Source organism: Parambassis ranga, chromosome 6 (assembly GCF_900634625.1).
Source record: "Parambassis ranga chromosome 6, fParRan2.1, whole genome shotgun sequence".
Taxonomy (NCBI): domain Eukaryota; kingdom Metazoa; phylum Chordata; class Actinopteri; family Ambassidae; genus Parambassis; species Parambassis ranga.
Window position 1 is genome coordinate 9,962,859 of NC_041027.1, and position 27,986 is coordinate 9,990,844.

Here is a 27,986-nt window from a genome sequence, read left to right on the forward strand (position 1 = left end):
GTCAATCTGGATTTTTTTTTTCTTTTTCTGGCAGGGAAGCTGCAGGTCATTAGAAAAACATGCTTGCTTGTTTTCTGCCGCCACTCCCACTATGATGAACAAGCATCCTGCTGTGTTGCCCCTTTTTATGGGGTTGAATGGGGCTTTTTTTTTCTTAGGGCAGGTATGGTGTGTTCAAAGGCATCATTAGTGGTTGTTATTATTTCTGGTGTCACCATCTGAGCTTTCGCCATAAGCTCTGCAGCTCTCATTTGTCTTTATGATTATCTATTGTGTGTGCTGATACCAGTGTTAATTTTGTTGACGAATCATTTTCGTCATAGTTTTCGTTAACGACCTTTTTTTGCTGATAAAAATGAGACGATAACTAAATAAAAACTAACACACGGTGCCAAAAACGAAGACGAAATGTATTGACACTTTCGTCAACGAATAAAAACGAGACGAAATTATTGATTGAGACGAGATCCAATCAGAGCAAATTTTGTTTGTGGAAGGGAGGGACGAATCAGGAGACGGCGGCAGAGAGCCAATCAGAAGTGATCTCTCTGCATAAGGACGTTACCCCGCGATGCTGGAAGAAGGCGTACTCATGCATGGTAACACAACACAGGAGAAGAACACACACACGGACACGTTTGATGTCAAGACAAACAAGACGGTTTGCAAACCGTGTGGAGCGACTATCAGCGGTAAAAACACAACAAACCTGAAGCGACGTTTGCAGACGAGTCATCTTAACTTCCGCTCAAAGATACACGTGACAAAATCTATAAATGAAGACACCGCTGCTGATGGTTTTACAGCATGCGACCTGTTTCTAAGTTGTCACTGAAGTATTTTGCTGTAGTTATGGAGTATTCATGAAGAAGGTCATGACTGAACAGTGTATTCAGGGAGAGCAGCTCACTGTTTACTGTTCTTTTGTGAAATGGTAATAGCAATTAAATAAAGAGGTGTTTGTTTCAAATAACGTTAAAGCTGTGCCTGTTTTATTGCACAATCAAACCTTAATTATTTCATGAAAAAATATATATCATAGAATTTTAGTCGACTAAATCCACAGCAGATTTAGTCGACTAAAATTCTTTGATATTTAGTCGACTAAAACTAGACTAAAAGTTAAAAAATGTTGATGACTAAAATGTGACTAAAATCAAATGACATTTTAGTCACAAGACTAAAATAAAAACTAAATCAGAAATTGCTGCCAAAATTAACACTGGCTGATACGTCGCCGCTCTCCCTCAGGGCAAAGTGACACTTCATCTCTGCAGTGCTGCTTATTAGAAAAGAAAAACAACAGGATTCATCACTTTTGTTGTCATGCGTCATTCTAATGGTGGTGTTTTGTGTTTTGTGTTTTTTTTTTTCCAGCTGGACCCAGAGAACACCGGTTTCATCGCAGTGGAGAACTTCACCAGTTTGGTGGAGCACCATGAGCTGCAGCTGGATCCATCCAAACTGGACATGTTGTTAGCCCTCGTCCAGAGCAATGAAGAGGGACAGGTGTGCTACCAGGAGCTCATTGAGCTGGTGAGTGAAGCACAAACAGAGTTGCGTGAGATTTTTTTGCCATTCTGCAGACACAGACACAAATGTCCACACGTCGCACATTTTTTTTTTTTTTTGTTGGATTTCAGAAAGGTTACAGAATTGATTCAGACGGAGCCAGCAGGCGAAAATTGACTGGACCGTTCAGGCTGTTGTCCTGCAAAGGGAGGATCAATCTTTCTAGTTAATGTGTCGGTAAATCCAGACACTTAACCTCACAAGCCATGCAGCACATACTAAAAAACACCCAAAGTAAGCTGACAGAACGCAGTATTGAAGCAATAGATTTTATTTATTACAACTCATATATTCAAATGCAGCTATATCCTGAAGAAATGAATGTCTTAAATATGATGTGTCTGCACAGAGCTGCTGTGTAATTCACCTCACTGGTTGAATTTGAATCTCTTTTACTTTCCGATGCCTGATGGACTGATACTGTGCAAGCATATGTTTTATACTCTGATGTGCAAACAGTCCAGGCACTGTTACGGTCCCTCCACGCCGGTTATGTTGTTTGCTTTTGCTTTGGATAAGGACTCCACCTCTTCGCTCTCTGCCTCCTCTCTTCTTCTTCACCATTGTGCTCCCATTAGGAATTCATGTAAGAGCTTATAGGCTGATTCTCCCAGCACAAAGATGAGCACCTGCCTTTGGCTTCTGGCATCATACGGTTGTAAGCACCGTGATTAATTTAACGCAATGCAATTCCTGGCATATTTTCTCTTTCCTAAGCTTATTCCCCTCTTCTGCTTGCTCTCTCTCGTTCTCTGTATTTATCAGTCTCTTTCTGTGTTGTGGTTTGTAATGAAGGCCACATGAGAACACTCACATTGGAGCCCTGTTTCGGGTGTCCCTGCCACTACAGTGAAGGAACGGTAGATGTGCTACTCCAGTGTTAATTTTGTTGACGAATCATTTTCGTCATAGTTTTCGTTAACGACCTTTTTTTGCTGATAAAAATGAGACGATAACTAAATAAAAACTAACACACGGTGCCAAAAACGAAGACGAAATGTATTGACACTTTCGTCAACGAATAAAAACGAGACGAAATTATTGATTGAGACGAGATCCAATCAGAGCAAATTTTGTTTGTGGAAGGGAGGGACGAATCAGGAGACGGCGGCAGAGAGCCAATCAGAAGTGATCTCTCTGCATAAGGACGTTACCCCGCGATGCTGGGAGAAGGCGTACTCATGCATGGTAACACAACACAGGAGAAGAACACACACACGGACACGTTTGATGTCAAGACAAACAAGGCGGTTTGCAAACCGTGTGGAGCGACTATCAGCGGTAAAAACACAACAAACCTGAAGCGACGTTTGCAGACGAGTCATCTTAACTTCCGCTCAAAGATACACGTGACAAAATCTATAAATGAAGACACCGCTGCTGATGGTTTTACAGCATGCGACCTGTTTCTAAGTTGTCACTGAAGTATTTTGCTGTAGTTATGGAGTATTCATGAAGAAGGTCATGACTGAACAGTGTATTCAGGGAGAGCAGCTCACTGTTTACTGTTCTTTTGTGAAATGGTAATAGCAATTAAATAAAGAGGTGTTTGTTTCAAATAACGTTAAAGCTGTGCCTGTTTTATTGCACAATCAAACCTTAATTATTTCATGAAAAAATATATATCATAGAATTTTAGTCGACTAAATCCACAGCAGATTTAGTCGACTAAAATTCTTTGATATTTAGTCGACTAAAACTAGACTAAAAGTTAAAAAATGTTGATGACTAAAATGTGACTAAAATCAAATGACATTTTAGTCACAAGACTAAAATAAAAACTAAATCAGAAATTGCTGCCAAAATTAACACTGTGCTACTCTCCTTTGCATCGCCCCTCTCCTTAGAAGTGTTAGAAGTGTACAGATCTCTTCCTCCTCCATTCCTCAAGTGTTTTTTGTCTCAATCTCAATCCTCCTCCCCCCTCCTGAAGCTATGCAATATCACCCTTCTTACAGTTTGAACTTCCCTTCTTGAACCTTCAAATCTTATTTCCTTCTCTTTTCCTTGTGAGCATATGTTCAGCCGTTAAGAAATAAAAGAAAGAAATAAAAAACCTGCCTCGCCTCCAAGAGCATCAGAAGACACTTTTAAAATTGCCCATCAGCCAAATGCAAATTGCCTTCGATTAGCCCAGCATTGGTAGTAGCAGGCAGTAATCGGAGGTAATTTGAGAAGGCCCAGCCTCGCGCAGATATCGACCTCCAGGTCTGATTTGTAAAGATTTGTCTGATCGACACATTAGAACACATAGCGAACATACACCGCTGTGCATACAGTTTGCATACATTCAAACACTTTGAGAAGTTTATTATTAATTAATGCAGCAGCCCACCCCTACCTCCTCCTCCATATGCACGCGCCTGTCTGAAGCGCAGACAGACTCTCATTCATACACATGAGCACCGCCAGGGCAGATTTGCTGAGTAATTTAGAGGATATTCGAATGTTGATGTGAATCTGGCCTCCCGTCACGCAGCATGTGATGCCCGCCTGGGCCCAGCAGGTCTGTGTTCTGTGGAGTGAGCAGGACTGTTTTAAACAGGTCACAGCATATACTGCTGTTTTTCTGACTTTCATCATTTGAACACATTTGCTGCTCTTGCTCCTAATCACATCTCAGACATATTCATAAGTAACACTCCACAGTTTACTGAAAGTTCACTGCTGCCATACCAAGTCTGGTTTGTGTATTGATCTCTGGTCTGTCCTCAGTGGAAGATGGAGCACCCCTTCATGTTATTAAAATGGACATGGCATCATGCAGAATGGGTGTGTGTGTGTATGCATGCCCGGTCCGTGCGTTTTCACTGCTTTCAGCTCACAAGCTGGTGAGATTTCTCTCAGCTGGGTCTCTGATGGTTGTGTGTAACATTCTTCCGATTTGTTGTTCTACATTCAGTCAGTGAGTTTTACAGCCGTGAATCCACACGGCTTCTCTCGACCTCAGTGGGTGTAAATGTGTTTGAATCGCACCGTTAGGCAACAGCTTTTCTTGTTGTCTGCACTGTGTGCGTGTGTGTGTGAGAGAGAGAGAGAGACTGCCTCTTCACATCTTTTACATTCAACCCATCTTTCATGCAGGGCGATCTTAGCCGGAGAACTCCATCAGTTCAGCCAGAGGGGTGAATAAGTAACGCTCTGCTAAAACCTCTCCTGGGAGAACTGTGCATACACTCACACTCACACTCACACACTTACTCTCACACACAGTGACGGTTGGACTGTATCTGACTATTAATCAGAATGCTTCTGCACAAATGTCTCATCCTGCATTTTACAAGCACATAACTGCATAACAAGACACAATGCAGGAAGCTGAGAGACACCACAGGTGTCAGTGTTCACGCACTTGTGCTTTTTTTGGGGGGGGGGGGGGGGGGGGGCATCTGTTGTAGGTAAAACAGGGTCATTCTATAGTCTGACATTCTCTATTCCTTATTGTATAATTGCACATATTGATTTCTTTAAAGAGAGTGATTGGATGCTATCATGATCCAGCTGTGTAGCTGAAGAAGTGGCTGATGTTTAACAGAGATCCAAAATGGCTGCCATGGTTAATTTTGTGTTTTAGACAATATTAGGGGGTCCTCTTTTTAAGGCTTTGTTTTTGTGCTTCATTTTCTATATAGTTAGAGACACACAATGTGCATTCATTCAGAAGAGTCACTTCAGTGTGGAAGATGCAGGATTTTAAAGTTTTTATCTTAAGTAATATTAAGTGTTCACAGTGCATCTCTCTGCAGGGACACTACCTATCTACTTATCAACATCACATCTCCACACCAAACTCCATTCAAGGTTGTCTGTTTTAAATGGATTGCAGACTAAAAGTGATGCACTTTGCCTAAGTGTCCTGGAGTGAAGGTTTTTTTTTTTTTTTTTTTTTTTTTTTTTTTTTTTTAGCACTGCAATGATTAAACCATGAAGGGGAAAGTTGTGGTCGCAAACTGCTGAGGGGAACAAATAAATAAATAAATAAATAAATAAATAAATAAAAAAGTAAGGTGGACTCTCATTTTAAAAGGATTTGAGCGAGAGAACCCGAGTATCTGGGTCAGGGTAGAATCAGTGAGGCTGAGATCCGCAGTGATTTAGATTCTGCTGTGAGAGTGCAGGAGTCAAAAAGGGAAGAGGGAGCAGAGCAGAGAGGGAGAGGCGGATGTTGGTCTTCTGAATGACTCACAAATTAGACAGTAAATAGAAACTGTGACACTAGTTAGCCTGGTGGTGGTGGTGAATCATATGTAAGCCGGGATAATTAGCGCAGGCTAATAAGGTTTTAGAATTTATTGTGTTTCAAAGGGAGTAATTCAAAGATGGTCACAATCAAAATAATTTATACCTTTATACCTGTACTGCAGATATCTGAATGTCCTGTAAGACCACTTTTTTTCAATTGTTATTACTAATTAGTATTGCACTGTGAAGTATTGACCATGTGGCGTGGCTAATTAATCCATCAAGGACAATTGACTATAGCTGAGAGCAGCATGTACAGTAGGCAACATGCAGCTGCCAAGAGGAGGAGGATGGACCCATGCTGTTTGACACACACACACACACACACACACACACACACACCCATTCAGTCATCCCTAACAGGGAGGGCTATCTTTATCTTTGTAGCTTCACCATCAGTTATTCCCTGGCAGACGTAGTCTCATCATGGAACCTCCACAGCGACTGAAGTCAGAGGTTTTTCCTCTCTCCCAACATTTCATTGATGTTATGTGATTTTTCACTTTGTCGCTCCTCGTCATCACAACTTTTGGCAGCTCGTGCTCGCCTTATTGTCTGTTCGCCGTCTCCCCTTATGTCGTCACATCAAAAGACTGCTAATGCTCACTTTAGAGGTGGCAGTCGTGCACGTCAGTGAAGGTGAGGAAGAGTGACAGCTACGCTCAGCTGTGTCTTCGGGGAACAAAGTTTTAACAGAGGCTGTATGAATGGGAGAGAGAATACATTGCAGGAGGTGTTGTCAACGAGCCAAACACAGATTAAATAAACTCAGAAACAGAGACTTTATTTTGAGAAGTAAAGCTCACAGAGGACGAAAACACATAAACACAAGAGGAGAAAAGGGGGAGTCTCACAATCAGTGCAACAGTGGCCTCCTGAATCTGCGAATCAGGCGCGCTCGGGCAGGCATCTAATCTTGCCTTCTTAAATCTTCCTCTCTGCCTTCTAATGTCCCTCTACTCCTCTTCTCCTGCCTTCACTTCCTGCCTCAAGTATAGTATAATTGCATTTTCCGGGCCTGATTTCCATACTAAATATGCAACCACTCCGTCTGTGGGAGAGCCAGCAGCCCAGCTCGACATCGTTCTGGTTATCACCATGCAACAGGCCCTCACACCCTACACCCACCAGTGTCATAATTACCCACAGTTAGGGTAGTTACCCCGTTCTGCTCTGCTAACTTCCAAAAGGGATTAACACTTTTTTTCCAGTTTTTTCTGATTTAAAAAAATGGCTTCCATTCATGGTTCTTCAATCTTTATTTCACTCATTTATTTACAGCTTTTCCATATATTTATCTCATTAGTTTTTTTAGATATTGACCCACAATGCCTTTCACTGTGCCCCTTGCTGTGTCTATATACAGTATAATGAGTCTACAAGCAGCAGGACCTGGCTAATGAATTAGGTGTACTCTAATGGTGGGTAGTACTTCCTATAGACGTCCTCCTCCAGAGGTTTCATTACACTCCACACGAAGCTGCCATATTCACTTATATAAGAAACATGTCGGTTTATTAGGGTAATGGTAGCAGCTGCTGCCACATGCCCTCCTCCGCTTGCTCCACTGTTTTTCCTAGAAAGGTGTTTTCATAAACTTTCACATCACATCCAAACGTACAGTCTGATTTAAAGCTAATAGCTTAGTCAGTCAGTTGGCCTCCTGTGTGCCGCATTGTTTCAGCTACACCGGAGATTTCGAGCATCTGGCGCTGCCTTTCAGCCATTAAGTAAGTCTCACCTGTGATTCATGCGTGCTTTTTGTCTGTAAGGAAATGCAGACATTGACTCTAATGGATTCCTGCTGTGGGTTGCCGGTCAGGCAGTATTTTCAGTGGTAACGCTGGCGGAAAAAAAGAACTCTCCATGTTGTTATCCTGACAGCTCTCTGCCTCGCCTGTCAAAATAGTGGCATTAGGATAGTTTTCATCCTAAGCCTCTATTAAAGTACTTATCAAGAGCTGGTCCTGTTGGCCTGCAGGCTGCTGCAGTGCCCCGGCTCACTAAGCAAACCTGGAGTCTGTGATAACAAGGATGCACACACACACACACACACACACACACTCACACACACACACACACTCACTTTCTTCTTTTCCACAGAACAGTTCCTATTAACAAAGATTTGTTTTTCAGGGGTAGAATCACTTCTGCAGTCTATTTGTAATGACGCCTGAGCAGCAATCAACCCTGCAGGCAACCATGCTCACATTTTATCCAAATCAAAAAACACTTATACATTATTTAACTTTTTTATCTGCATAAATATTCAGCTGCAGTTCTGTCATCTCTCTTGTGGCAAAAAAAAGGATCACTGACTGTGTAAACATATGACTAAGCTTTGATATTCATGTTTGGGTAGCTCCTGAGAAAGTGAGGAAAAACAATATTTATGACTCCAGTTAAAAGAACTAACACTAAAAACACAGTAATTGCAGATGTATTAAACACTAAGGACTGTTTTACGTCCTAATGTCTGCTTTAATTAGGATAAAATCTTTGGCTGACAGCCGTGAAGATGCACTCCAAACTATTCTTTATCGGTGTGTCACGCTGAAGAAGAGACTGTCAAAGTGAGTGTTAAAGAGTGTTAAAGAAAATGGGTTGTTTGAGGATGTTGATTATTCATTACGTGCAACAAACCTGGACATTTTTACCTTCATTTTGTACCACATGAGAATTTTTATAGCAGCTACATGGAAGCCTCAGATCTCGGTGTCATTACCTTCGGTATCTCTTATGCAATCACAACTTTATGAATGTTCATTTTCTATCCAGGATGATCAGTCACGCTGATGAGTTTCCCTCAGATTATATGAGAATAAACTGTCCTCCCCCACAGATGTTTTGATCTGCTTAGTGTGAAGAAAGGTATAATGAAAAATTCAGCGGCAGACAACAATCAGATGAGTTTATCTTGGTGTCCTTCGGCGGCTGATCAGAAAATGAGTCGTGACACTAAAAAAAAGACATTAAGTCATCATCTAGCATTAAAACAAACATAGTAACTTCCTTTAAGCTGCAATAAGCCAGTTTATCAGATGGAGGAAAAAAATCTTTCTTATCTGGCTGTGGGACTTTTTGAGAAATGATCAAATCAATTAATCATGATGGACAACATTTTTTGTCCTGCTGGAAAATAGATGAGAAGAGGTGATAGAAGATCACGTCTGGCCAGTCTCACTTAGCTTAGCATCACGATTAAACAGCATGTTCTGTGTGTGCACTGTTAAAGTCTTTATATTCCTTATTCACTTGCCAACAATGTTTTTTTTCCCCCTATTTTCTTCAGATGACCAGTAAACGCTCCAGCAGTTTCCGTCGAGCTATCGCCAATGGCCGCCGCACGCTGCAGAGGGAAATCCTGCTGGACGAGACGGGGCTGGGTCTGTACAAACGTTTTGTTCGTTATGTGGCCTACGAGATCCTTCCCTGCGAGACGGACCGGCGTTGGTACTTCCACCAAAACCGCCTGTGTCCCCCGCCTGTTTTCATCGCCATCGTCACCATCGTCCAGGTGTGGAGATGCCATTATCAGCCTACAGTGATCCAAGTGGTCCTAAAACACTTTTGGCTTGTGATATGTTTCTTAAATCCCACACACTTAGACCTACAAACCTCTAAACCTGAGTGCTGGCTCAGTTGTTCTTCTTAGACCCACTGAAAAGATTTTCAGCCTTTGATCACATGCTTTTACTGTGAGCCCGGTACAAGCTTGTAACCCATTTGGGAGTCAGGGGCTTAGTGGGTGCGCTTAATGCCATTCCTCCGAGCTGAACCCCTCAAGTCTCCCTGCATGTAGGGATTTTTGGAACTGGGAATTCAGGTCAGCAAGCGCCTCGGCCACCACCGTGGCATTAATTGACCTATTATGTTCATTAGAAAAAAGAAAAAGGAAACCAGTAGCATGGAAGCCCTCGCAGATCACAGCTGAATGCTAAGAGATTAAGCTGTGAAAATAACCAACAGCTTAACAAAACTTCATCATCTCCCCCTGAAATCATCATAATTCTTTGGAAAGAAAGCCAAGTGTTCTTATAATGTCTGCAAATAGCACTGAATGGCCTGAAATGACAATAAGAATATGATAATAACTGTTCACATTCATTTTAATTCACAGAGACAATCTGTGAGTCATTATTCTATGAAAAGAAATTAATGGAACTCAACCAGATGTGCCCTTTTTTTTCAGTCAGTAATTGTCTCCGCAAGAAGACCTTGTGTGTCTCTCACAGAGCACAACACGTTCTGTTTTACAGTGCGGTTTGTGACAGCAGTCTGTGCAACAAACAGGTCACCAGAAACTGACAGTTTGGTGTCATTTCTGCAGATTATTGTGTTCATGTGCTACGGCATCATGCTAAACAAGTGGGTGCTGCAGACCTATCAGCCTGACTTCATGAAGAGCCCCCTGGTCTACCATCCGGGTCACCGTGCACAAGTGTGGCGTTTCTTCAGCTACATGTTCATGCACGTTGGGTACGTCCACACACCTCCAGTTACGTCTGTCACACTGGTGTCGTTTGCCGTGATTTTTTTTTTTAATATTGTTTTTCATTCTTGCTTCAGTTTAGAGCAGTTGGGGTTCAATGCTTTACTGCAGCTGATGATCGGCGTTCCTTTAGAGATGGTCCACGGCATCTTACGAATAAGTCTGCTTTACATGGCAGGAGTGGTGGCCGGTGAGTCTATTTTTGTATATATATATATATATATATTTTTTTTTAATGCAAATTAATTCACATAGCGCTGTAGTGTAAAAGATCCTGCAAGATTTCTTGTTTTTTTAATTTTTCTACATTTAGATAAATATCCAAACACTATTGATTTTTAGTGTTTATCTGTAAATGTGCACAGGTAATCGATCGCCCTTTTAGAGGAGTAGTGACAATAATAGCACATGGGTGCCATTTTTTTTTAAAGGAGTATAAATTGCGCAGTGATGTGGCACATAGCTGAGATAAACGGAGACACGTTTCGATCATGTGCCGCACAATATGGACTGTGATTCCCTTAAAACTGTAGCATAAACAGAAAGAGGTGGTGTGTGCTCTGCTGTGTGTGTGTGTGTGTGTTTGTGTGTTTGCCAGTCGTAGTGACCTACTTTTTTGATGACTGTTTGTACAGACTCAAAAATGCTTTGTTGGTGGTTTCTTATTCATAAAGTTACATGTCACTTACATGCATGAGACTAAATTTGTTTACACTGACACACACACACTGATTTCCTGGTTTGATTATATCGATAAACCTCTCCCGGTAGCATCAAAACCAGCTCACACCAGATGCAGAGCCCAGAGCTCAGACTGCAGCACTCAAGACAAGAAACCTCATTAACTTTCATCCTCCAGCTTGGAGATTGGAAATTTAAAATCCACACTGATTGTCAGAAATTGATTCTCACTACAGTTATTTGCTTGCATAAAACTGTTCCTTTCATTTTCTGTGGAACAGTTTGTGTCCAGGATCTCATAAATCTTTTGCTAACCATTATTTCATTATTGTTGAGAGCAATTGTTTAATTCATATTTAGCGATATTCATTTATTTTCAGTAACCTGATTATTCGACTCTTTCCGCGGAAAGAGTTAAAATCTCTGCAGAAAGACCCCCACTCCTCTACACACACACACACAAACTTGGCACTCATGAATTATTGTAGCTTTGATTTATTTTAGCAATGATGACAGAGAAGAGAGCAAGCAAGCAAGCGTGGGACTTAAGAGGAGGAAAAATGGGAGAGTAATGCAGGGTTCTCTCTGGAGAATTAGCCTAAATGCAGTTTGAGATGCTGTTTGGAGATTTAAGCTGCAGCAGGAAGCAGACAGAAGGATAAAGCAGCGAGGAGGTCGTACACAGTGACACTTGTACCCCTAGAGCTCGGAGTCAAATGCTCTTTGATTTCTGTACTCGTGCTACATCAAGTTAAGTAAAAGTACAATTACCCAGCAAAACATATGCTTAAGTAAAAGTAGAAGTGCAACGATCCTACTTAAGTGAAAGTCTTCAGTACTTACTTTAAAATTTACTTAAAGAATAGAAAAGTAAAAGTACTCAGTTCAGAGGGACTCCACAGGGAAGTGGCCATGCTGAAACAGATTGTGGCCGATAAGGATAAACACTGCATGGCATGAAAATCTTGGAAACAAGGAAAACTATAGGATTTACCTTCAACAGTGTCTGAACCTTCAGCACAAACAGATGAAGGAACTTCAGGTGCAGAGGGAAAAGGCCAAACTCCACTCTAAAGTGGCCAATCTGAAAGAGAAGATGGCCATTCAGGAGAAAAAATGGGAGGGTTCATTGGCAGAGAAGGAAGCGGACATGTTCTTCCTTCAACAGTCTCTGGATGTCGTGCTCAAAGAGGCCACTGTTATAAAAATCAGCACCTCAGAGAGACTGTGGAAGAACTGGAGGCCTTCAAATCATCATCTTTGAAACAGTTCGAGGACTTGGAGAGAAGGTGTGAGGATTTGGACTCTGAAATTTGCACTCTGCAAGAAGCAGAAGCAGGACTCTGGTAATGGGGAGTCTGATTTTGAAACATCGAGGAAAAGGCTGCCAAGGTAGAAAGACAGGAGGAAGTGCCGTTACTCACTGGAACACTTGAGGAACAGATAAAACTCATGAAAGACAACAACAGTGAGCTTTGTTCTGAAATGTCTACACAGAAAGAAGCCATCAACACTCTGACCACTGGAAAAGAGGCTCTCAATGAACAAATGAAGGAGAGCGCGGAGAGGCTCAAACATAAGGACAGCCAGATAATGAAAAGCAAGGAGAAAACAAAAATCAAACTGCTCGCTCTGGAAGAGCAGCGTACAGTTAAGGAAAAATGCCTCCAGACAATGCAGCAGCTCTTCAATGATGTTAAAGAGGAGAGAAGGTTCCTAAAATAAAAACGTTGTGAGCTGCAAATGCGAAAAAAGGCACAAAAAAGGGCTGAAGAAAGAAAAACAAGAGCGAGACAAAAAGGAAAGAAAGAACGAGACGAGACGATACGAGATACAGGGACTTTAACCAGCTAAACAGCATCACGTTCAAGTAGAAGCCATTCTGTGCATGTTTGGTCAAAGTACAGGAGAGTATATATGTGCAAACTTTAGTTATGCACGTTTCCTGTCTCTATTTTCTGTTGTTTTCCTGCATTAATTTTTAAAAACTTCCGACTGCTTGTTGTTGTTAGATGTTACCCAGCATGTCAGATTGCTCTGTGAAACCTCTTGATTTTTCCTTCTCTTTAGTGTGTTTTTTTTTTGTTTGCCCATGGCTGTCTCATGTTTATATTCATACACTTTTATTCTACCACATGAGTTCAATCAAGTCGTCTGTCTTTGCATGTTGCTTGCTGTTTTTGTAGGGCAGCCCAGGTTTCGGGCTATAGCTGCATTCAGTGGGTGCGTTTACGGAGCGATGTGCTGCAGGTGTTTATGCCTTTATGCCCTGTGCACGAAGGATTTCTGCACTGCGGGGGCTTGCTTTCAAAGTCAAAAGAAAGATCCAGATACTTTATAAAGTATTAAATACGTACAGGTTTTCTTGGAATTAAAGATTGTGTTAAACTTTGACACCGCTGCACCTGCGGCGTGACAGTGTACATATTTTCTGACAATAGAAAACATTCTGTAATTATTGTGGCGTCCTTGTACGTCGATCCACTCTGCTGCACATGTTGGTCAAAATTTCGAAACCACTTTGATGAATGTTGGCGAAAGCCACCGCGGTTCCTTTTTGTTCATCTTCGTTTTTACCACTCTTCCTCCCTCAGGTCGACGACTCCTTTCCTCCTTGTTGTTTTGCTTCAGGACATCAGCAGGTGCCAGAACACCTTGTTTTTTTTCCTTGTAGCCCAGTGTGAGCCTCAGGGTGTCTGCCTCCTGTAGCACCTTACATTTCAGACAATCCAAAATCATCCAGGAGCTTCTTAAAGAGGCTGCTGTCAGTGAATGCTGCCCAGCTTCGATATCAGACGAGGGTTTGGTGATGATTTTGTTGTTAGTTTCAACACATTGACAGACGTATACAACTCCCCAAACAGCATGTGTGCTCTGCAGTCTGCTGGACGGGCAAAGTGTTCACACTACTCAAATGTGTCCTTAGTCAAAAGCAGTGGTGGAAAGTAACTAAGTATTTGTACTTTGCTACTGTACTTAAGTTATTTTTTATGTATTTCTACTTTACTTAAGTAAAAATAATAGTGCATACTTTATACTTTTACTCTACATTTTGCAGCTGTTATCTGTACTTTCTACTCCACTACATTTTTGCAGTGTTTGTTGTTACATGTTACATTTGATGAACACATTGCTGGACTGATGTGAGGTCAGACTCTGCATGGAGGTGGTGTCACGCTGTCATGATGCCAGTGCTCTGGCTCAGTTAGCTAACTAGTTAGCTACTGTCTGCTAACACAAATCCATCCAGTAAAAATGCTGAATGCCTGTTTTTTATTAGCAGCCTCTCTTTTCACTTGATGCCCACAGCCTGCCTCATGACATACAGACCTGTCCATAGCTGCTTCTGGGTACATTTCAAAGATGTCTGTACTGAAAATGTAAATTGACTACACATTGTCCATTTTAATTTTAAGATGATTTCTTTGATTATTTTAACCTGCTCAGATATTCTTTGTAATGGAAATCAATAATATGTATTTGTGTGACTACTTCTACTTTTAATACTTTAAGTACATTTAATAGTACTTAAGACTTTTACTTAAGTAGGATTGTGGATGTAGCACTTCTACTTTTACTTAAGTATATATTTTGCTGGGTAATTGTACTTTTACTTAAGTACCAGGCTTCAGTACTTCCTCCACCACTGACAAAAGGAAGGAAGTGACTTATTGCCTGATGGGAAAATGTAATGAAAATGTGATAAATGACTCAGTGTGGCTACAACGCTCATTGTTAATGTTGCCATTACTTAAAAGCGCCACGCCAAGTTACATGTAATGTTTAATCCTTCAGCATTTGATTAATGTTGTTCTGCTATCAGGCAGGACTGCAGCAGTGTCAGATTCCCGCTGCCGTCGTCAGACCTGCTCTATTGTCGTTCTTAATTTAGCCTGATGATCGTTCGGCGTTCAGGCTAATAAAAGCCTGTTCGCTCTCTCATTGACTGAAGGTTGTTTTTTGCCTGACTGTGTTCACTTTCCTCTTGCATAAACGATTGATGCTTTTTAAGAGAACACTGCACATATTTAGGCAGGGTAAATTGATTATATCTGCCACTAGTAAATAAGAGGCCCTTGGTGCTTGGCCAAGAGAGGGTTTGTCCATCATCTGTTTTGCTGATGTTTGATGTTTGGGCCAGATACACAAATTGCAAATGCTTCAAAACCCCAGTAAGACTGAATATCATGGATGGAATTTATAAGATTAAAATCAATCAATTTAATTGCAAAACAGAAAGTAAAAATTGTATTCACTTGATTCTATTCCATGTTCATTGTATTCTAATCCAAACAGATGCAGTGACTATAATGTATATTAACACTGACAGTTATATTGGAAGTACAACTGAAATGTGTGTTGAAAATAAATAAATAAATGTACTATGAGCAGACAATAGTGGGATTTGGTGGGAAATTGGATGTATTTTTTTTTGACAAACCAACGCTGCTACACCTTCACACGGTATCAGCAGCATCAGCCACACAGTTAATGAGGAGAAGATGAAGATAAAAACAAAACAAAACCAAACAAAAAAAAAAGACAAGAGGAGGCTGAACACGAGAGAAGAAGCTTTAGAAAACCCAGGGCTGAAGTAATCACACTCAGAGCTCAGAGGGATGAGGCTCTGATTCACAGGGCCGGCCCAGGGCATATGCGAAATATGCGGTCGCTTAGGGCCCCCTAGAGCACTAAAACTCCATGATAAAATAGATATTTTTAAAAATAACATTGATTAATACAAACCAGATGGTATGGTAATGCTAGTGGGTATGTTACACACACAGTGCAGCCTATAGGATGATGAAGCATTTGATGCTGAGGTGGTGGTATGAAACTTTGCTTAGGGCCCCATAAAGGCTTGGGCCGGCCCTGCTGATTCACATCAAGCACTGGTGTGGAGATATTTGACAACGCTCTGATTTGATTGGCTGGAGGTGAATCTGTGACGTTTTGTTAATGGCGGGAGTCTTTTTCAGGACTCTGAGTGCTGTGGTGTGTTTTTTTTTGTTGGGCTGCATGTGCAGACTGAATACCAATCGCTTCCTGATCGCTCTTACTTTGAAGGCCCTGTTGGTGTTAGCGGTGTAATGTTGCTGATGATGATGCTTCAAACGGTTGTTGTTGCTATATGTGCACAAAGCGAAGCGTCTGGTCCTGTGTTTCTGATGTACTCCCCGGCACTGAAGTGAACTGAGGAAGCAGGGTGACCTTGGCGTGTTGCAGAGCCTGCCGGCGTGATTATGGTAATTCCAGATCCTCCCATCCCACCCCACAGTCAACTCTTCCTAGGTGACACCAAGCTTACTTCCTCTACAGCCGTCCCCTGCAGCCCCGCTGATAACAACACTGAGGCTGATGAATATTTCTGCTGCAGCACAGCATCATTGGAGGTATAGCTTATTTGTATGGAGCCGGCCCACTGTGTTTATTGCTGTCTATTTGCTTCTGCCATGTGAAGCCAATCCAGGACAGCAATATTTGTCAGGCACTCTGTTGGAGTTAGAGTGGAGGCGATTTCTCTCTTCAGTTTATATTCCATTTACTTCAGCCATTAATTTCAAGGTTTTCCAATGAAGAAGCACATCACGCTTCCTGTGCTGCAGCCATCGCTGCTGTTTAATAACCTTGAGCACTTGAAGTGATTTTGTGCTCCTTTTTCTCCGGGATGTTGGACGAATCTGAGTGATTTCTATCCAAGGTCATCCTTTGTGCTCGTTTTCGAAGTTGTGTGTTATAATCATCATTGGTCGTGATGTGAAGAATTATCTTCTTTGTTTTCTATATTGCACCTATTGTACGTACGCTCACTAATTTCTTATTTTCTGCTCATGCTCACCCACCAAGATCAGATATGATTGTACTTTTTTTCCTGATGCTGTGCTGTGCAGTCTCCTCTCAGCAGCTCTCAGGATGTTTCTGCTGGAGAGTATTGATTTTTTTTTTCTGATGCCCCCTGGGCTCAGTGGTAGCATAAATATTATCAAATCCCCCTCCCCATGTGGACATTTTGGATGGGGTAGGAAGCTGAAAATTCTCAAAGGAAACCAAAGGCAAGGTGTGTTTACAGTGACCGTGTTAGCTCTCTGTGAATCCTATCTGTGCCTGCAGGCACCGACAACATTGAGTCAGATTGTTTTCATGCTGCCTTTTTTTCCCTTTTTGTATATAGACAAGAGAGGTCCGTGTTTATGTTTTTAGCTGGGATCCATGTCTGTATTGTCCCTTTAATGAGTCGCAGGAGCTCAGGTGTGTGTGTGTGTGTTCTGTCACTTTGAGGATACTCACAGCTTGACATTGCAGATAAGTAAAACTTTACAGACTCCATCTTTACCTTCACATCCTCCTAGGTGTTTCTTCCCTTCACGCTCCAGCAGGGGCATGAGGGGGGGTTGAAAATGTTAGGTTGTGTGAGGACTGATTGCGAGCCATGCTGCTGGAAAGCTTGGGTGACGCAGGTGATATTTTCCTTATCTCTTTCTGTCTGGATGACACAGGAGTGTCCATCTCATCCCCAGGTGGAAAATAGCTTTAATAGAGCTCCTCCGCACTGACAGCGCTATTATGGTTGAAATGAGGCTTTGAAAGGGACACTGCTCTGGCAAATGACATTTGAAGCTATGAGCTTTTTATATGGACTGGAACACAAAAGAACATATGACAAAAAATGTGGTGTTCCCAGTGTCTAATGCAGAATGGTCAACAAAATGAATTGAATTGATTAGTTGTGTTTGCTCAGTTGTGAATATTTCCTGCTTTTGTGCCTGTTATTTAGAATCATATCAGCCTGATTTCAGCTTAATGCGAGGAAATACAGTAACTGAACCACTGAGGGCAAAACATACAGACCACTCATCTCAATAACTTCAAACTTGACACCCCCCTTTTAGGTTTTTCATTTTATCTGAAGCTGATTAAGTGAAACACAGTGACAGACACAGTGACTTTTAGTGTAACTTGAAACTTTGGGAAATTCTTCTCTTGGTCAGTCAATAGACAGAGTGTTGTGTTGTTGTCTTAGTTGTGTAATGGCTGCGCCTAAATTAGCTCTTTGCGGGCAGATTAGTGTGTACAATGGTTGACCTGTTTTCTCCCAGTTAACAGACCGAATGATTAGTTTATTCATATGACATGCAGAGCAGAATGACTACATATATATACAGGGCTGTGCATGTGCAGCGGTTATGTAACGTTTTTCTTCTTTCGCTCAGTGAGATGGGTAAAAATAATGTTGTCCAGACTCAAACTGTTCCTTCAGCTACAGAAACCCTAAATTATTGCCATATCTATGTCTTCACCCAAAGAGACCCGGCTGAATGAATCACAAACCAGCGTGTGCATCTTTACTGTTACTTAATATCATTTTAGCTGAATTTAGAGAATAATTAAAGCAGCAGGCACACACATATTTATCATGATTAGCTAATTTAAAAGACATTATTCTAATTAGGTTCCAGATCTTCTTCTTTTTTTACCTCACAAACACACAGAGATAAAAACCTGTGATGATTGCCTGATTGCAGCCTTGGTGTGTTGCTGTTCGTCATATGCCCCGAGTCTCCTACCCATTCCATCAGTCTCCCACTCTTCTTATTTGTGCTTAGTAAATAAATCTGATCTGGCATTTCCTCAGTTTATTAGCCAGGCAGCCCTGTGACTTTGACTGCACAGAGTGCTGACCGCAGCACATCTCTGTGGAGGGCCTGAAGATTGAATGCATACAGGATGTCTGAGGCGAAACAGCAAAGGCAACGCTCCCACAGTATCAGTGAGGTTTCCCCTTTTCCTGGTGCTGTTCTGTGAGCTGAGGCAGAGAAGTGCTTTTCTATTGAAAAATATTTGCATTTTTATGAGTGTTGACAGTTCACTTATTCTTTTATGTCTCACAATGAAACATAAAACAAATTTATGGGCCCGGGGTGGTGTTTCCTTATCGTTTTACAAAGCATAAAACTAGCTGCCAGATTTCTCTGTGCCCAATACTGACTTAATCACCTGAATAAATAAACACTCATTGTCCTTTAATTGTCCTCTTCTAAGTAATTTATTGGCTGACCAACCAAGAATTGCAGCCTAATGCATATTAATGTCCGCAGCCATCCTGTGCATTTCGAAAAAGAAAAAACATCACTGGAAATTAAAGAGTGATTTTGAATCCTATGTTTGTGGAACTAGGCGTTTTATGTGTGCTTTAGGGCTGCAGTAATCAATAGTTTGCACACAGTGCAGCGAGTGTGTGTTTTTTTTTGTTCGCCCTCATCGTTGTTTCCAGATGCAGCAGGCAGCTGTTTTAGTGGGAAAAAAGTGCTGAAGCTCATCGTACGAGCAGAGCCGCAGAGAGCAAACACAATGATTAGCTGCTATTGGAAGAGAAGCCAGATATTTCCCTGAAGAGCTGGTGAAAACCAAACGCAGATAAAAGGACAGAGAATATTAGGCTTATTTATTGGGTAGCTTGAAGACTGGCGGTTATGTCTAGTGTTTCTTTGTGTGTGCTGGATGAATAAAATGTTTGCGGTATGACTGCAGCAAAACAAATTGTAGAAAGCGGACAGTGAGAAGCCTGTTGGCGTGATTTTCCCTGGATCAGAGCGGTTAATGTGCTCCACTGGAGAAGCTACAGAGCGGCTCAGCCTCGGGCTCCATCAGACTCTGGCCTGGGATCAGCTCCATCTCTTGTCTACACCTTGTCCCAGAGAGACTGAGAATACCAATTTGACCCATAGCTTGAGGGCAGCCTGGAGTAACAGTAATGGTGTAGCTGGTTTTGCTCTGACAGTTATCAGCGCTGGTCACAGTGCTGCAGTTGTTCACATAAGTGCATCATTTTTTTTTACTGTTTACGCTGCACCGCACTCCTCACAAAGAGATTTGAGGATGTTGATGATGACTTCTGGGTGGCAACAATGAATAATATGTGCAAGAAATGTGTCAGCTCACTGCTGAAATAATTGCGCACCTCACGTCTCAGCTCCTGCTGAGTGCGAGAATCCTAAATCTTAAATCCCCCTCCGAGCAGGAGAGCCCACATGATAGGCCTGTTTAGTATTCATACTGTATTGGAGGGGGGGCCTCTTGGCAGAGCAGAGCGAAGCAGGAGGAGAGAACTGTTCGTATTCTCCCTGCGGAGTGCGTCTCTTCCTCTGAGTCGGAGGTCTGCAGGGCGCCTCCTCTTCCGCACCTACAGATGGAGGTGTCAAGTGTCTCTTACAAAGAGGTGGTTAGGATGCTAGTAATCAGCAACATTACTTAAAGCTGTCATAATCATTCAATCAATCATTTTTTTACATAAAATCGACTCGGTTAAATTCATTTAGAAAGAGGTCTTCTCTCTCTTCTCTGAGATGTAACTTTCTGCATGTTTCAAACTTACTTTTTTAATCCTTTACCGCCCACATGCTTGTGGGTAGAAAAATATTCACTATATACCATCTGCCCTACACATTCAGCAGCCAAACTTTCGATTTCAGTAGGTAAACAGTAGGTGAACAACATGGCAAGACAGTAAGAGATGAAAGAGGGAATATTGTACTTTACATTTGTCATATGTTGTTGGGTGTATGTGCTGCAGGGATATTATTTTAGGTTTTTTATTTGTATTCATGTTAGTAAACTTGATTAGTTTGAATATAATCTGTAGTAGAATAGATCTAATTTTACATACTCATACCAAACACATACCAAACATACTGTTTGGTTTGTGTTTTATAGGGCTGATTAGAGGAAGCTGGCAGTGCTGGCTCAAGAAATTGTCAGGAAATGAAAATGTCAATTTAGCAGAGGTAAACAACTACTTTTAAGGAATTAAGATTTCACCTAAAGGCACTCACTCTAAGTTGAACCCTTTCCCCTAAGTTGACCCCCTGATAAGGGTCATAAAATGTATGTGAGCACTCAGGGACTGCCCCTGGTGTACATAATGATGTGTTTTGAAGGAACAAAGGCAGATGTGTGTGTGCCAAGGTCCTGAGCAGACACATCTCCAGATCTGATCTTTTACTTGATGTTCATTCAATAAATAGTTATTATATTACTATATAATTTGAGACCTACTATTGATTCCTCTTCTGCTCACCAACCAACTTGGGGAGACAACGGGGTAGTAGTTTGTCTCAACAATGTCCACAACATGACCCAAACAATATAAACCAAGCAGCAACCTGCAGCCCAAAAGGAAGTGTTAAAAATTGCAGTTCATCCTGCAGCCTCTAGGGGCCGGCCCCTGAAAGTGAGTCAATCACCTTAACTGGCTCTAGTTTTTAATCACTATTAATTATATTAACACACATTTAATTCGAATTACGGAAAGAAAAACTTATACATCATTAAAGAAATGGCCTTAAGCTTTATCACTTAACTGTGTTGAATCTTTAAGACCAGTAAAAGACCTCAATCATAATATTTCCATAACTAAAACCCCAGATGATATCTGTTGTATCAGTACATCAGCTCTGATGCATGGAAGTAATAAATTAACTGAAAAAACATTAGGAAGCCCCAGAACAGCCTAACAGAGAGACTCAGATGTTGATGTCCTTCACTTTGAAGAGATCACAGACCACATACTGTATGCTGCACTGTGTAATTGCAATTTGGTGGAACTACAAAAAAAAAGAGAGAAGCGCCAACCTTCATGTGCCCCATAAATCCACACAAACTACCCCTCAAGTGTCAGAAGAAGGGGAGATGAATGAGTCCGAGGCGCGCTCTGATTACCATCTGTCTTTCTGTGATGATCATCGAGCAACCACGAGCTGACACGGCGTTCTTTCAGACGATGTTTACTTTGAGAGCACACACACACACACACAGAATATGAATGTTACAACATACATTATAGATCTGAGATCAACACTCCAGCAAACCCCAGCTGTGATTAAAAAGAGGCTGTTTTGTTTTATCAGTCCTGGCCGCTTCCCTTATCAGCTCATTTGCATAATTAACAGAGGCTGACGCCGTCCTCGCGAATGACTGCCACATTGATTTATCCAACATGGAGTTCTGTCCTACTTCACAGTGTCAGAGCAACGCTTTTTATTCAACAACAGGTGTACACAACAGTGTTCCTTTTAATCCCTCTTAATACCAGGACAAAGATATTTATTTCACACTGAAAGCAAAACTTCCTTTCTGCGTTCACGTCACACATTTAAAGGACCATTTTTAGCAGGTCAATAAGCACAAATCAAATATAATAGACTAGACATAATTACTTAGCGTCACATTAATCATTGATTATGGTCCTTTTATATCTGTTTAATGACAGACACTCTTCCACAGATCCTGCTGTATTTCTACAGTGGCCCAGAAGGGACAAACTAAACACGAAATGTTGTAAATAAGCACATGACAGCCACTTTCTGTTCCACTGAAACCAAACACACTGGTCCTTTAAAATTCATGTACATTAAAGCTTCTTCACCTCAACATCTACATTACTGTATTATTATTATTTTTAAATTCAAATTGATGGTTTTATATTTTTAATGATCTTTGTTGCTATAATTGTTTTATAATTGGTAACATGTTTATAGACATTATGTAATCCTACTGCATGCTGTGTGTTATGTGAGCACAGCTTTTAATTAGTCCATGACTGTAGGACACGACGAGGGTTGAAGCTCCTGTACTTCACCCACACCCATGTGCTTTGATTATGCAGCTTGATTAGACCGATACTCAGCTCAGACTGAGCTTGATCATAGTTCAGCATCATTAGGCTGCAGAGTGTGGTGACGTACTGTAGCTACACCAGAACTTCAGGTAGTAACTAAGAGCAGCTGCTGGTGGGTTTTCTATCTAGAAACCCGGCTCGTAGGCACAGGAGACGCTTCGGCTTGTCGTAGTAGCAGAGGTACAGGTGTTACTAATCACATTAATGATGGCTGCTCTGCTGCAGCGTCCCAGGGTAAAGCCATGACAGTGAGCCGACATATGGAAGCTAAAGCTAAATGTAATTCAGCCATAATTAGCTTTATTATTTACCTGCTGGGACATGTCAGAGTCTGTGTTTTATACCTGTAATATTGCATCATATAATAATATCACACTAATGTTTTGTTCAGCAGTGCTGCCCTGACTTTGATCTGAGATCTTTTTTGAATTGACTTTTTTTAATTGCAGCGTCCTGAATCAAAATCCAATTAGGAAATATTCTTTTTACCACTTTAATATAATTAGTCAGCTGCAGACTCTCTCGTCTGCCGTGTGTGTGTGCACCATGCATTCTGGCTGTAATATAAAAGGGCACGTGAAGGTCAGCTGATGTAGCACAGCCCATGTGAAAGATTTTTATAAAAACGCTGCGAGGAAGGTGACTTGTGTTCTGCTGCGTGATGAGTAATCTTTGTTTTTTTTTCCCTCTGCTCTAAAATGCTGTCCTTTGCTCCTTTCCTAACACACACAGAACACACACACACACACTCCCTACATTGTGTGCCCCTAACACATGTGTGTGTCTCTCTCCCCTCTTCTTCTGTCCCTGCAGGCTCGCTGACAGTGTCCATCACCGACATGCGTGCTCCAGTGGTGGGGGGCTCCGGAGGGGTCTACGCTCTGTGTTCAGCGCATCTGGCCAACGTTGTCATGGTAACTGCCGTCCTCATCATCATCATCATCATCTTCATCGTCACTGGCGCCATTGTTACATCGAAAAATGGTTTTCAATAGGGACAAAATGTCAGAGCCACCAACCAGCTTCCTGGGTTTCACTGTTACTTTGCTGTTATCTAGCAGATTTTTTAAAATCATAAATGCCTTTTTTAAAAAGACGCCACAAATATGTCTCGCTGTGTTTTTTTTTAACTCATTACCGATCAGACCTTTCTGTCAACCGTATCAATGAATCTCAAGTGAAGTGATTTCAGAGTCCTATATCAATCCTATATCAATAATTAAGACTGAAGATGAAACAGAAAGTAAATTCCCCTGATGCTGTTTGAGAGCCCCCTTTTCTTGTCCAGCATTTATTCATGTATGTTTTAGTCACAAGGTTTTTTTATATGTGAAAAGCCCTCCTCTAATACATCTGACAAATCAATCACTGTGGGCAGCAGAGATGCCAGCAGGAGTGGAAATCAAAGTGCAGCGACAGGCTCAGAGGCTGTAACTGTGTGCTCATAGCAGCTAACAGTTTATCTTTTATGCTTGATGCATTTTTGTAGTTTGGGGGTTGGGGGGGCTTTAAGGCACGTCTTAGTTCTGCTTTGCTGACTTCTTGTTGAGATTTTTTTTTTTATCTTGAATCGCTGGTCCTGTCCCAGCACAGTTCAAGCCGTCTGCCACCAACAATCATCCTCTGGTTTGCTCAGACAGTTTCAGACACACCTAACTCCCTGCAACTCATGCAGCTCTGTTAGAACACATCTCATAGTGCACAAACTTTAAACATCACTCCTTAACATTTTTATAGTTAGTAATTTGTTGAACTTTCACCTGCATGGTTTAAATTCATTTCTTCAGAATCAGAATCAGAATTACTTTATTTATTCCCGAGGGGAAATTATTTTTTGTTGCAGACAAAGACATCATAGATAAATTGAAATATATAATAAATATCTAAATACCTGGATAGCATTTAAATCCCTGAGTTGTGTCTAAAGAAGAAGAAACATATTTACTACTGTATAAAAACCTTTACATAGTAAAGAGCATGACATGAATGTACCAGTATGAATGTACAGTGTCTGAGTGACTGTTACAGTTCAGAGTTCAGTAGTTTGATTGAGACAGGCAGGAATTACTTCCCGTGTTTCTCAGTGGTGCATCGTGGGAGTCGGAGTCTGTTGCTTCAGCGGGTCAGTGTCCTAAGAATGATAAGGAGTCATTGTTTTTTTTAGCTTTACCTTCACTTTGTCCTTCTATTCTCAGACCAGAGTCTCCAATCGTTCCCACAGCTCCTGATATTAATCATTTATTTGTAAAAATATTGTGACATTACCTGCGCTGCTGCTCCACGCTCACACGTCACAGCAGGTTTTATTTATACATTTCTCTTAAATTTTACATGACACTTCACTTGTTCTGCTGTGAGAGGAGATGAGAAATGCCGGTGCTGGGATTGCTGCAATTATTCATCCTGGAGAGTAAATGTGTTATTTTAAGTCAGGATGCCATTGTTCTTTTCTCTCCCCTGGAGAATCACATGGGGCTATTCTTTGGCCCATTCTCCCATTCGCTTAGATTGTCTTAGCCTTAATTAATAGAGTGCCACTGGATTGGAACCAGTAAGTGGAGAGCAGCCAGGTGTATAATCGTGTCTTGTGTAAGAGCTGCTGGCCTCTCTCATATGGATATGGATTGTCTTTCTCAGTGGTCTAAATATGTCCTGAGGACAGAAGCTGAGGTGCAGCAGGTTAACATGCTTATGTCGTGATTGTGTTTGTGCTGATGAGACATTTTTTGCTGTGTTGCAGAACTGGGCCGGGATGCGCTGTCCTTACAAGCTGCTCCGCATGATCCTGGCACTAGTATGCAGTAAGTTCTCTATATTTCCAGGCTGCTATTACCAGTGTCATGTTATGTGTACACACCTGTTCACAGTGCAGCACAATAAGCGGAGCGGTGTTTAGAAACCTGTTAAAGCTGAGCCACAGACACACTACTTAAGCTATCATCAATAATGGCCTCAGAGTGGACGCTCCCTGATTGGACATGTTGCTTTGTTTCCAAAGCATTTGAGTCATGCGACTTGTTCTTTTTCTCCACACGAGGGCCAATACACTGTGACTTTCATTAGTGAGCAATATGTTCCCTCCATCTGTCCCGAACCTGCCGCCCCCGAACTGAGAGAGCAGCGAGTCTCTGCTGGAACGTTACATGTCTCCTCAGTGTGTTTGACAAATAGGGGACAGATACTTCAGAATAAAATCTGACACATTTTATTGTGTGTGTGTACTGCTGAGAAATCAGAGTTATCATTTACTCTGGGTTTAAACTATCCAAATGGAGTACTTATTCAGCTAAAGAGACTTTGGAAGAGCAGAACCAAACAACCGCAAATAGCATTTCATGCTGTTTTTAGATAGCGATCCATTTAAATACCCCTGTGACTTTTTGTTCCCTGCAGAAGCAGACTTTGATAAAACACTTCCCCACAATACACCATATAGATCATCTTTAGGCAGGGAGTCAGCTCATTTCATGCACTGGCTCTTTATACAGAGAGTTATACAAAGAGTTATGCATGGCCAAACAAACTAACACTAACACTGACGGACCAATTAAACAGAACACATGACAGTCATCAGCACAGTCTCATCCCATTATATTAACTATGACACAGTATAAAGTTGCAAGAGTCTGCATTAGGAGCAATGTTGTGCTATCTGTCATGAAAATATCTTTCAGTCTGCATAAAATAATACAAGAAATAACATTAATATTTCACGCTGCAGACACAAATCACTATTCCAAAATTAAATGCATGGAAGAGATGGAAGATGGAATTTAATATTCTCATAGATTTTGTTTGCAGTGGTCTGAACTGAATCTTTCCACACTTTGCTACTTAATGAGCTGACATTAGCTTTGTCGCCACAGAGAGGGTTAGAGTCGTTTTAACCCAAGCAGAAGCAGAATCGAAAATACAACTGTATTTAGTCTGTACCAGGCAATTACCGTGAGGCCCAGAGCTGTTTGTGCTGAAAATCTTCAGCAGTCACTAACACACACTCTGACTGCGGCACTTTTCTGGTCCTTAAACAGTGCATGCTGTGCTGATGAGCCTCAGTTCCAACTGGAACTTTTATGACTAAAACCTTTGCTATTATAACCATTGTGTTCATCAGAATGTCCACAATATTTGCAGTTTTAAATTTCTATCTTCTTTACACTACAGCTTTAAAGTATAGACTCTGTGTCTTGGCTGATTTCCTCACCCCAGCCATGGTTATAATCTGATTTTGTCTTTCTCCCCCATAGTGAGTTCAGAGGTTGGTCGTGCAGTCTGGCTCCGCTTCTCCCCGCCGCTGCCCTCCTCGGGTCCACAGCCCAGCTTCATGGCACACCTTTCAGGGGCCGTGGTCGGCATCAGCATGGGGCTGCTGATCCTGCGTAGTTACGAGGAGAGTCTGCAGAAACAGTGCTCCTGGTGGGTCATCGTCTTCTCCTTCATCACCTTCCTCCTCTTTGCCATCTTTTGGAACATCTTCGCGTATGAGCTTCTGGGGGTACAGATACCACCTCCCCCCTGATGATGGCCCCCACGTCCCACCCCACCCCACCCCACCCCTGCAGGCACCCTCATATACACAGACTCCAAACAAAGGTTCCCCTTTGACCATAGTTATCTTTCGATTTGCTCTCAAGTTAGACCCAGATGAAAGGATACGAGATCATTCAAACTAAAATTCAACCAAGAATCCTTTTTTACAGATACTTTGCAAATCAAAGAAATATGTCTCTTTTATTAAAGAGGGATTACAGTAGCAACAAGTACAGGTGAGAGTTCCTCTGATCCATGTTGAGGAGCCATTAGTATATCTTTTTATATACGTTGAATATCATCCACATTACCAGCGCACGCTAACCTTTGAGCGAGCATCTAGCCGCTCTGCCCTTTTTTCTTTTCAGCAGCTTTTTGAAACGTGGTTCCATCTGTCGTTCCTTTGAGTGCATCTGTCATTCATCTCAAATTAGAAGAGCCTGACTTCATGAAATGCGGCTCTGGTGAAAAGAAAAATGAATCGAAGGGATGAGAGGTGAGAGATCAGCTGCAGCAATGCTCCTTAAGCCAGCAGAGTGTCAGTGATTTACTAAAAGGTAGAGGAGAAGGATGAATCCATGTTGCAAGTCATCACAAGGCGATTTAAAGAGCATGTTTATTTCTCAAGGCAGCAATAAAAAAAATGCAAAAGCACCGATGCTGATGAAGGTTCTCAGTCATCCAGGTCATCCCTAATTTTGGTCAAAGGGTTGAAGCGAGGTAACTGGACTTGTAGAGTTGTCCTGAAGACATTTTCGCTGGTCAGCAGTCCAGTTTCCTCGCTTTAACCCTTTG

General features: G+C 41.6%; 1 protein-coding gene across 3 annotated transcripts in view; it reads left to right on the top strand.

Annotated features, from left to right (window-relative positions):
• rhbdl1 (rhomboid, veinlet-like 1 (Drosophila)) overlaps positions 1-27,905 on the top strand; it is a 36,985-nt gene extending 9,080 nt beyond the window's left edge. For all 3 annotated transcript variants that reach the window (XM_028408156.1, XM_028408153.1, XM_028408154.1), the window contains exons 2-8: positions 1,378-1,536; positions 9,107-9,331; positions 10,145-10,293; positions 10,384-10,496; positions 23,475-23,575; positions 25,402-25,462; positions 26,909-27,905. In XM_028408156.1, the coding sequence (XP_028263957.1) occupies positions 1,471-1,536; positions 9,107-9,331; positions 10,145-10,293; positions 10,384-10,496; positions 23,475-23,575; positions 25,402-25,462; positions 26,909-27,180 (987 nt within the window). In that variant the 5' untranslated portion in view covers positions 1,378-1,470 and the 3' untranslated portion in view covers positions 27,181-27,905. The remainder of the gene's footprint in view (positions 1-1,377; positions 1,537-9,106; positions 9,332-10,144; positions 10,294-10,383; positions 10,497-23,474; positions 23,576-25,401; positions 25,463-26,908) is intronic.
• The last annotated feature ends 81 nt before the right edge of the window (positions 27,906-27,986 follow it).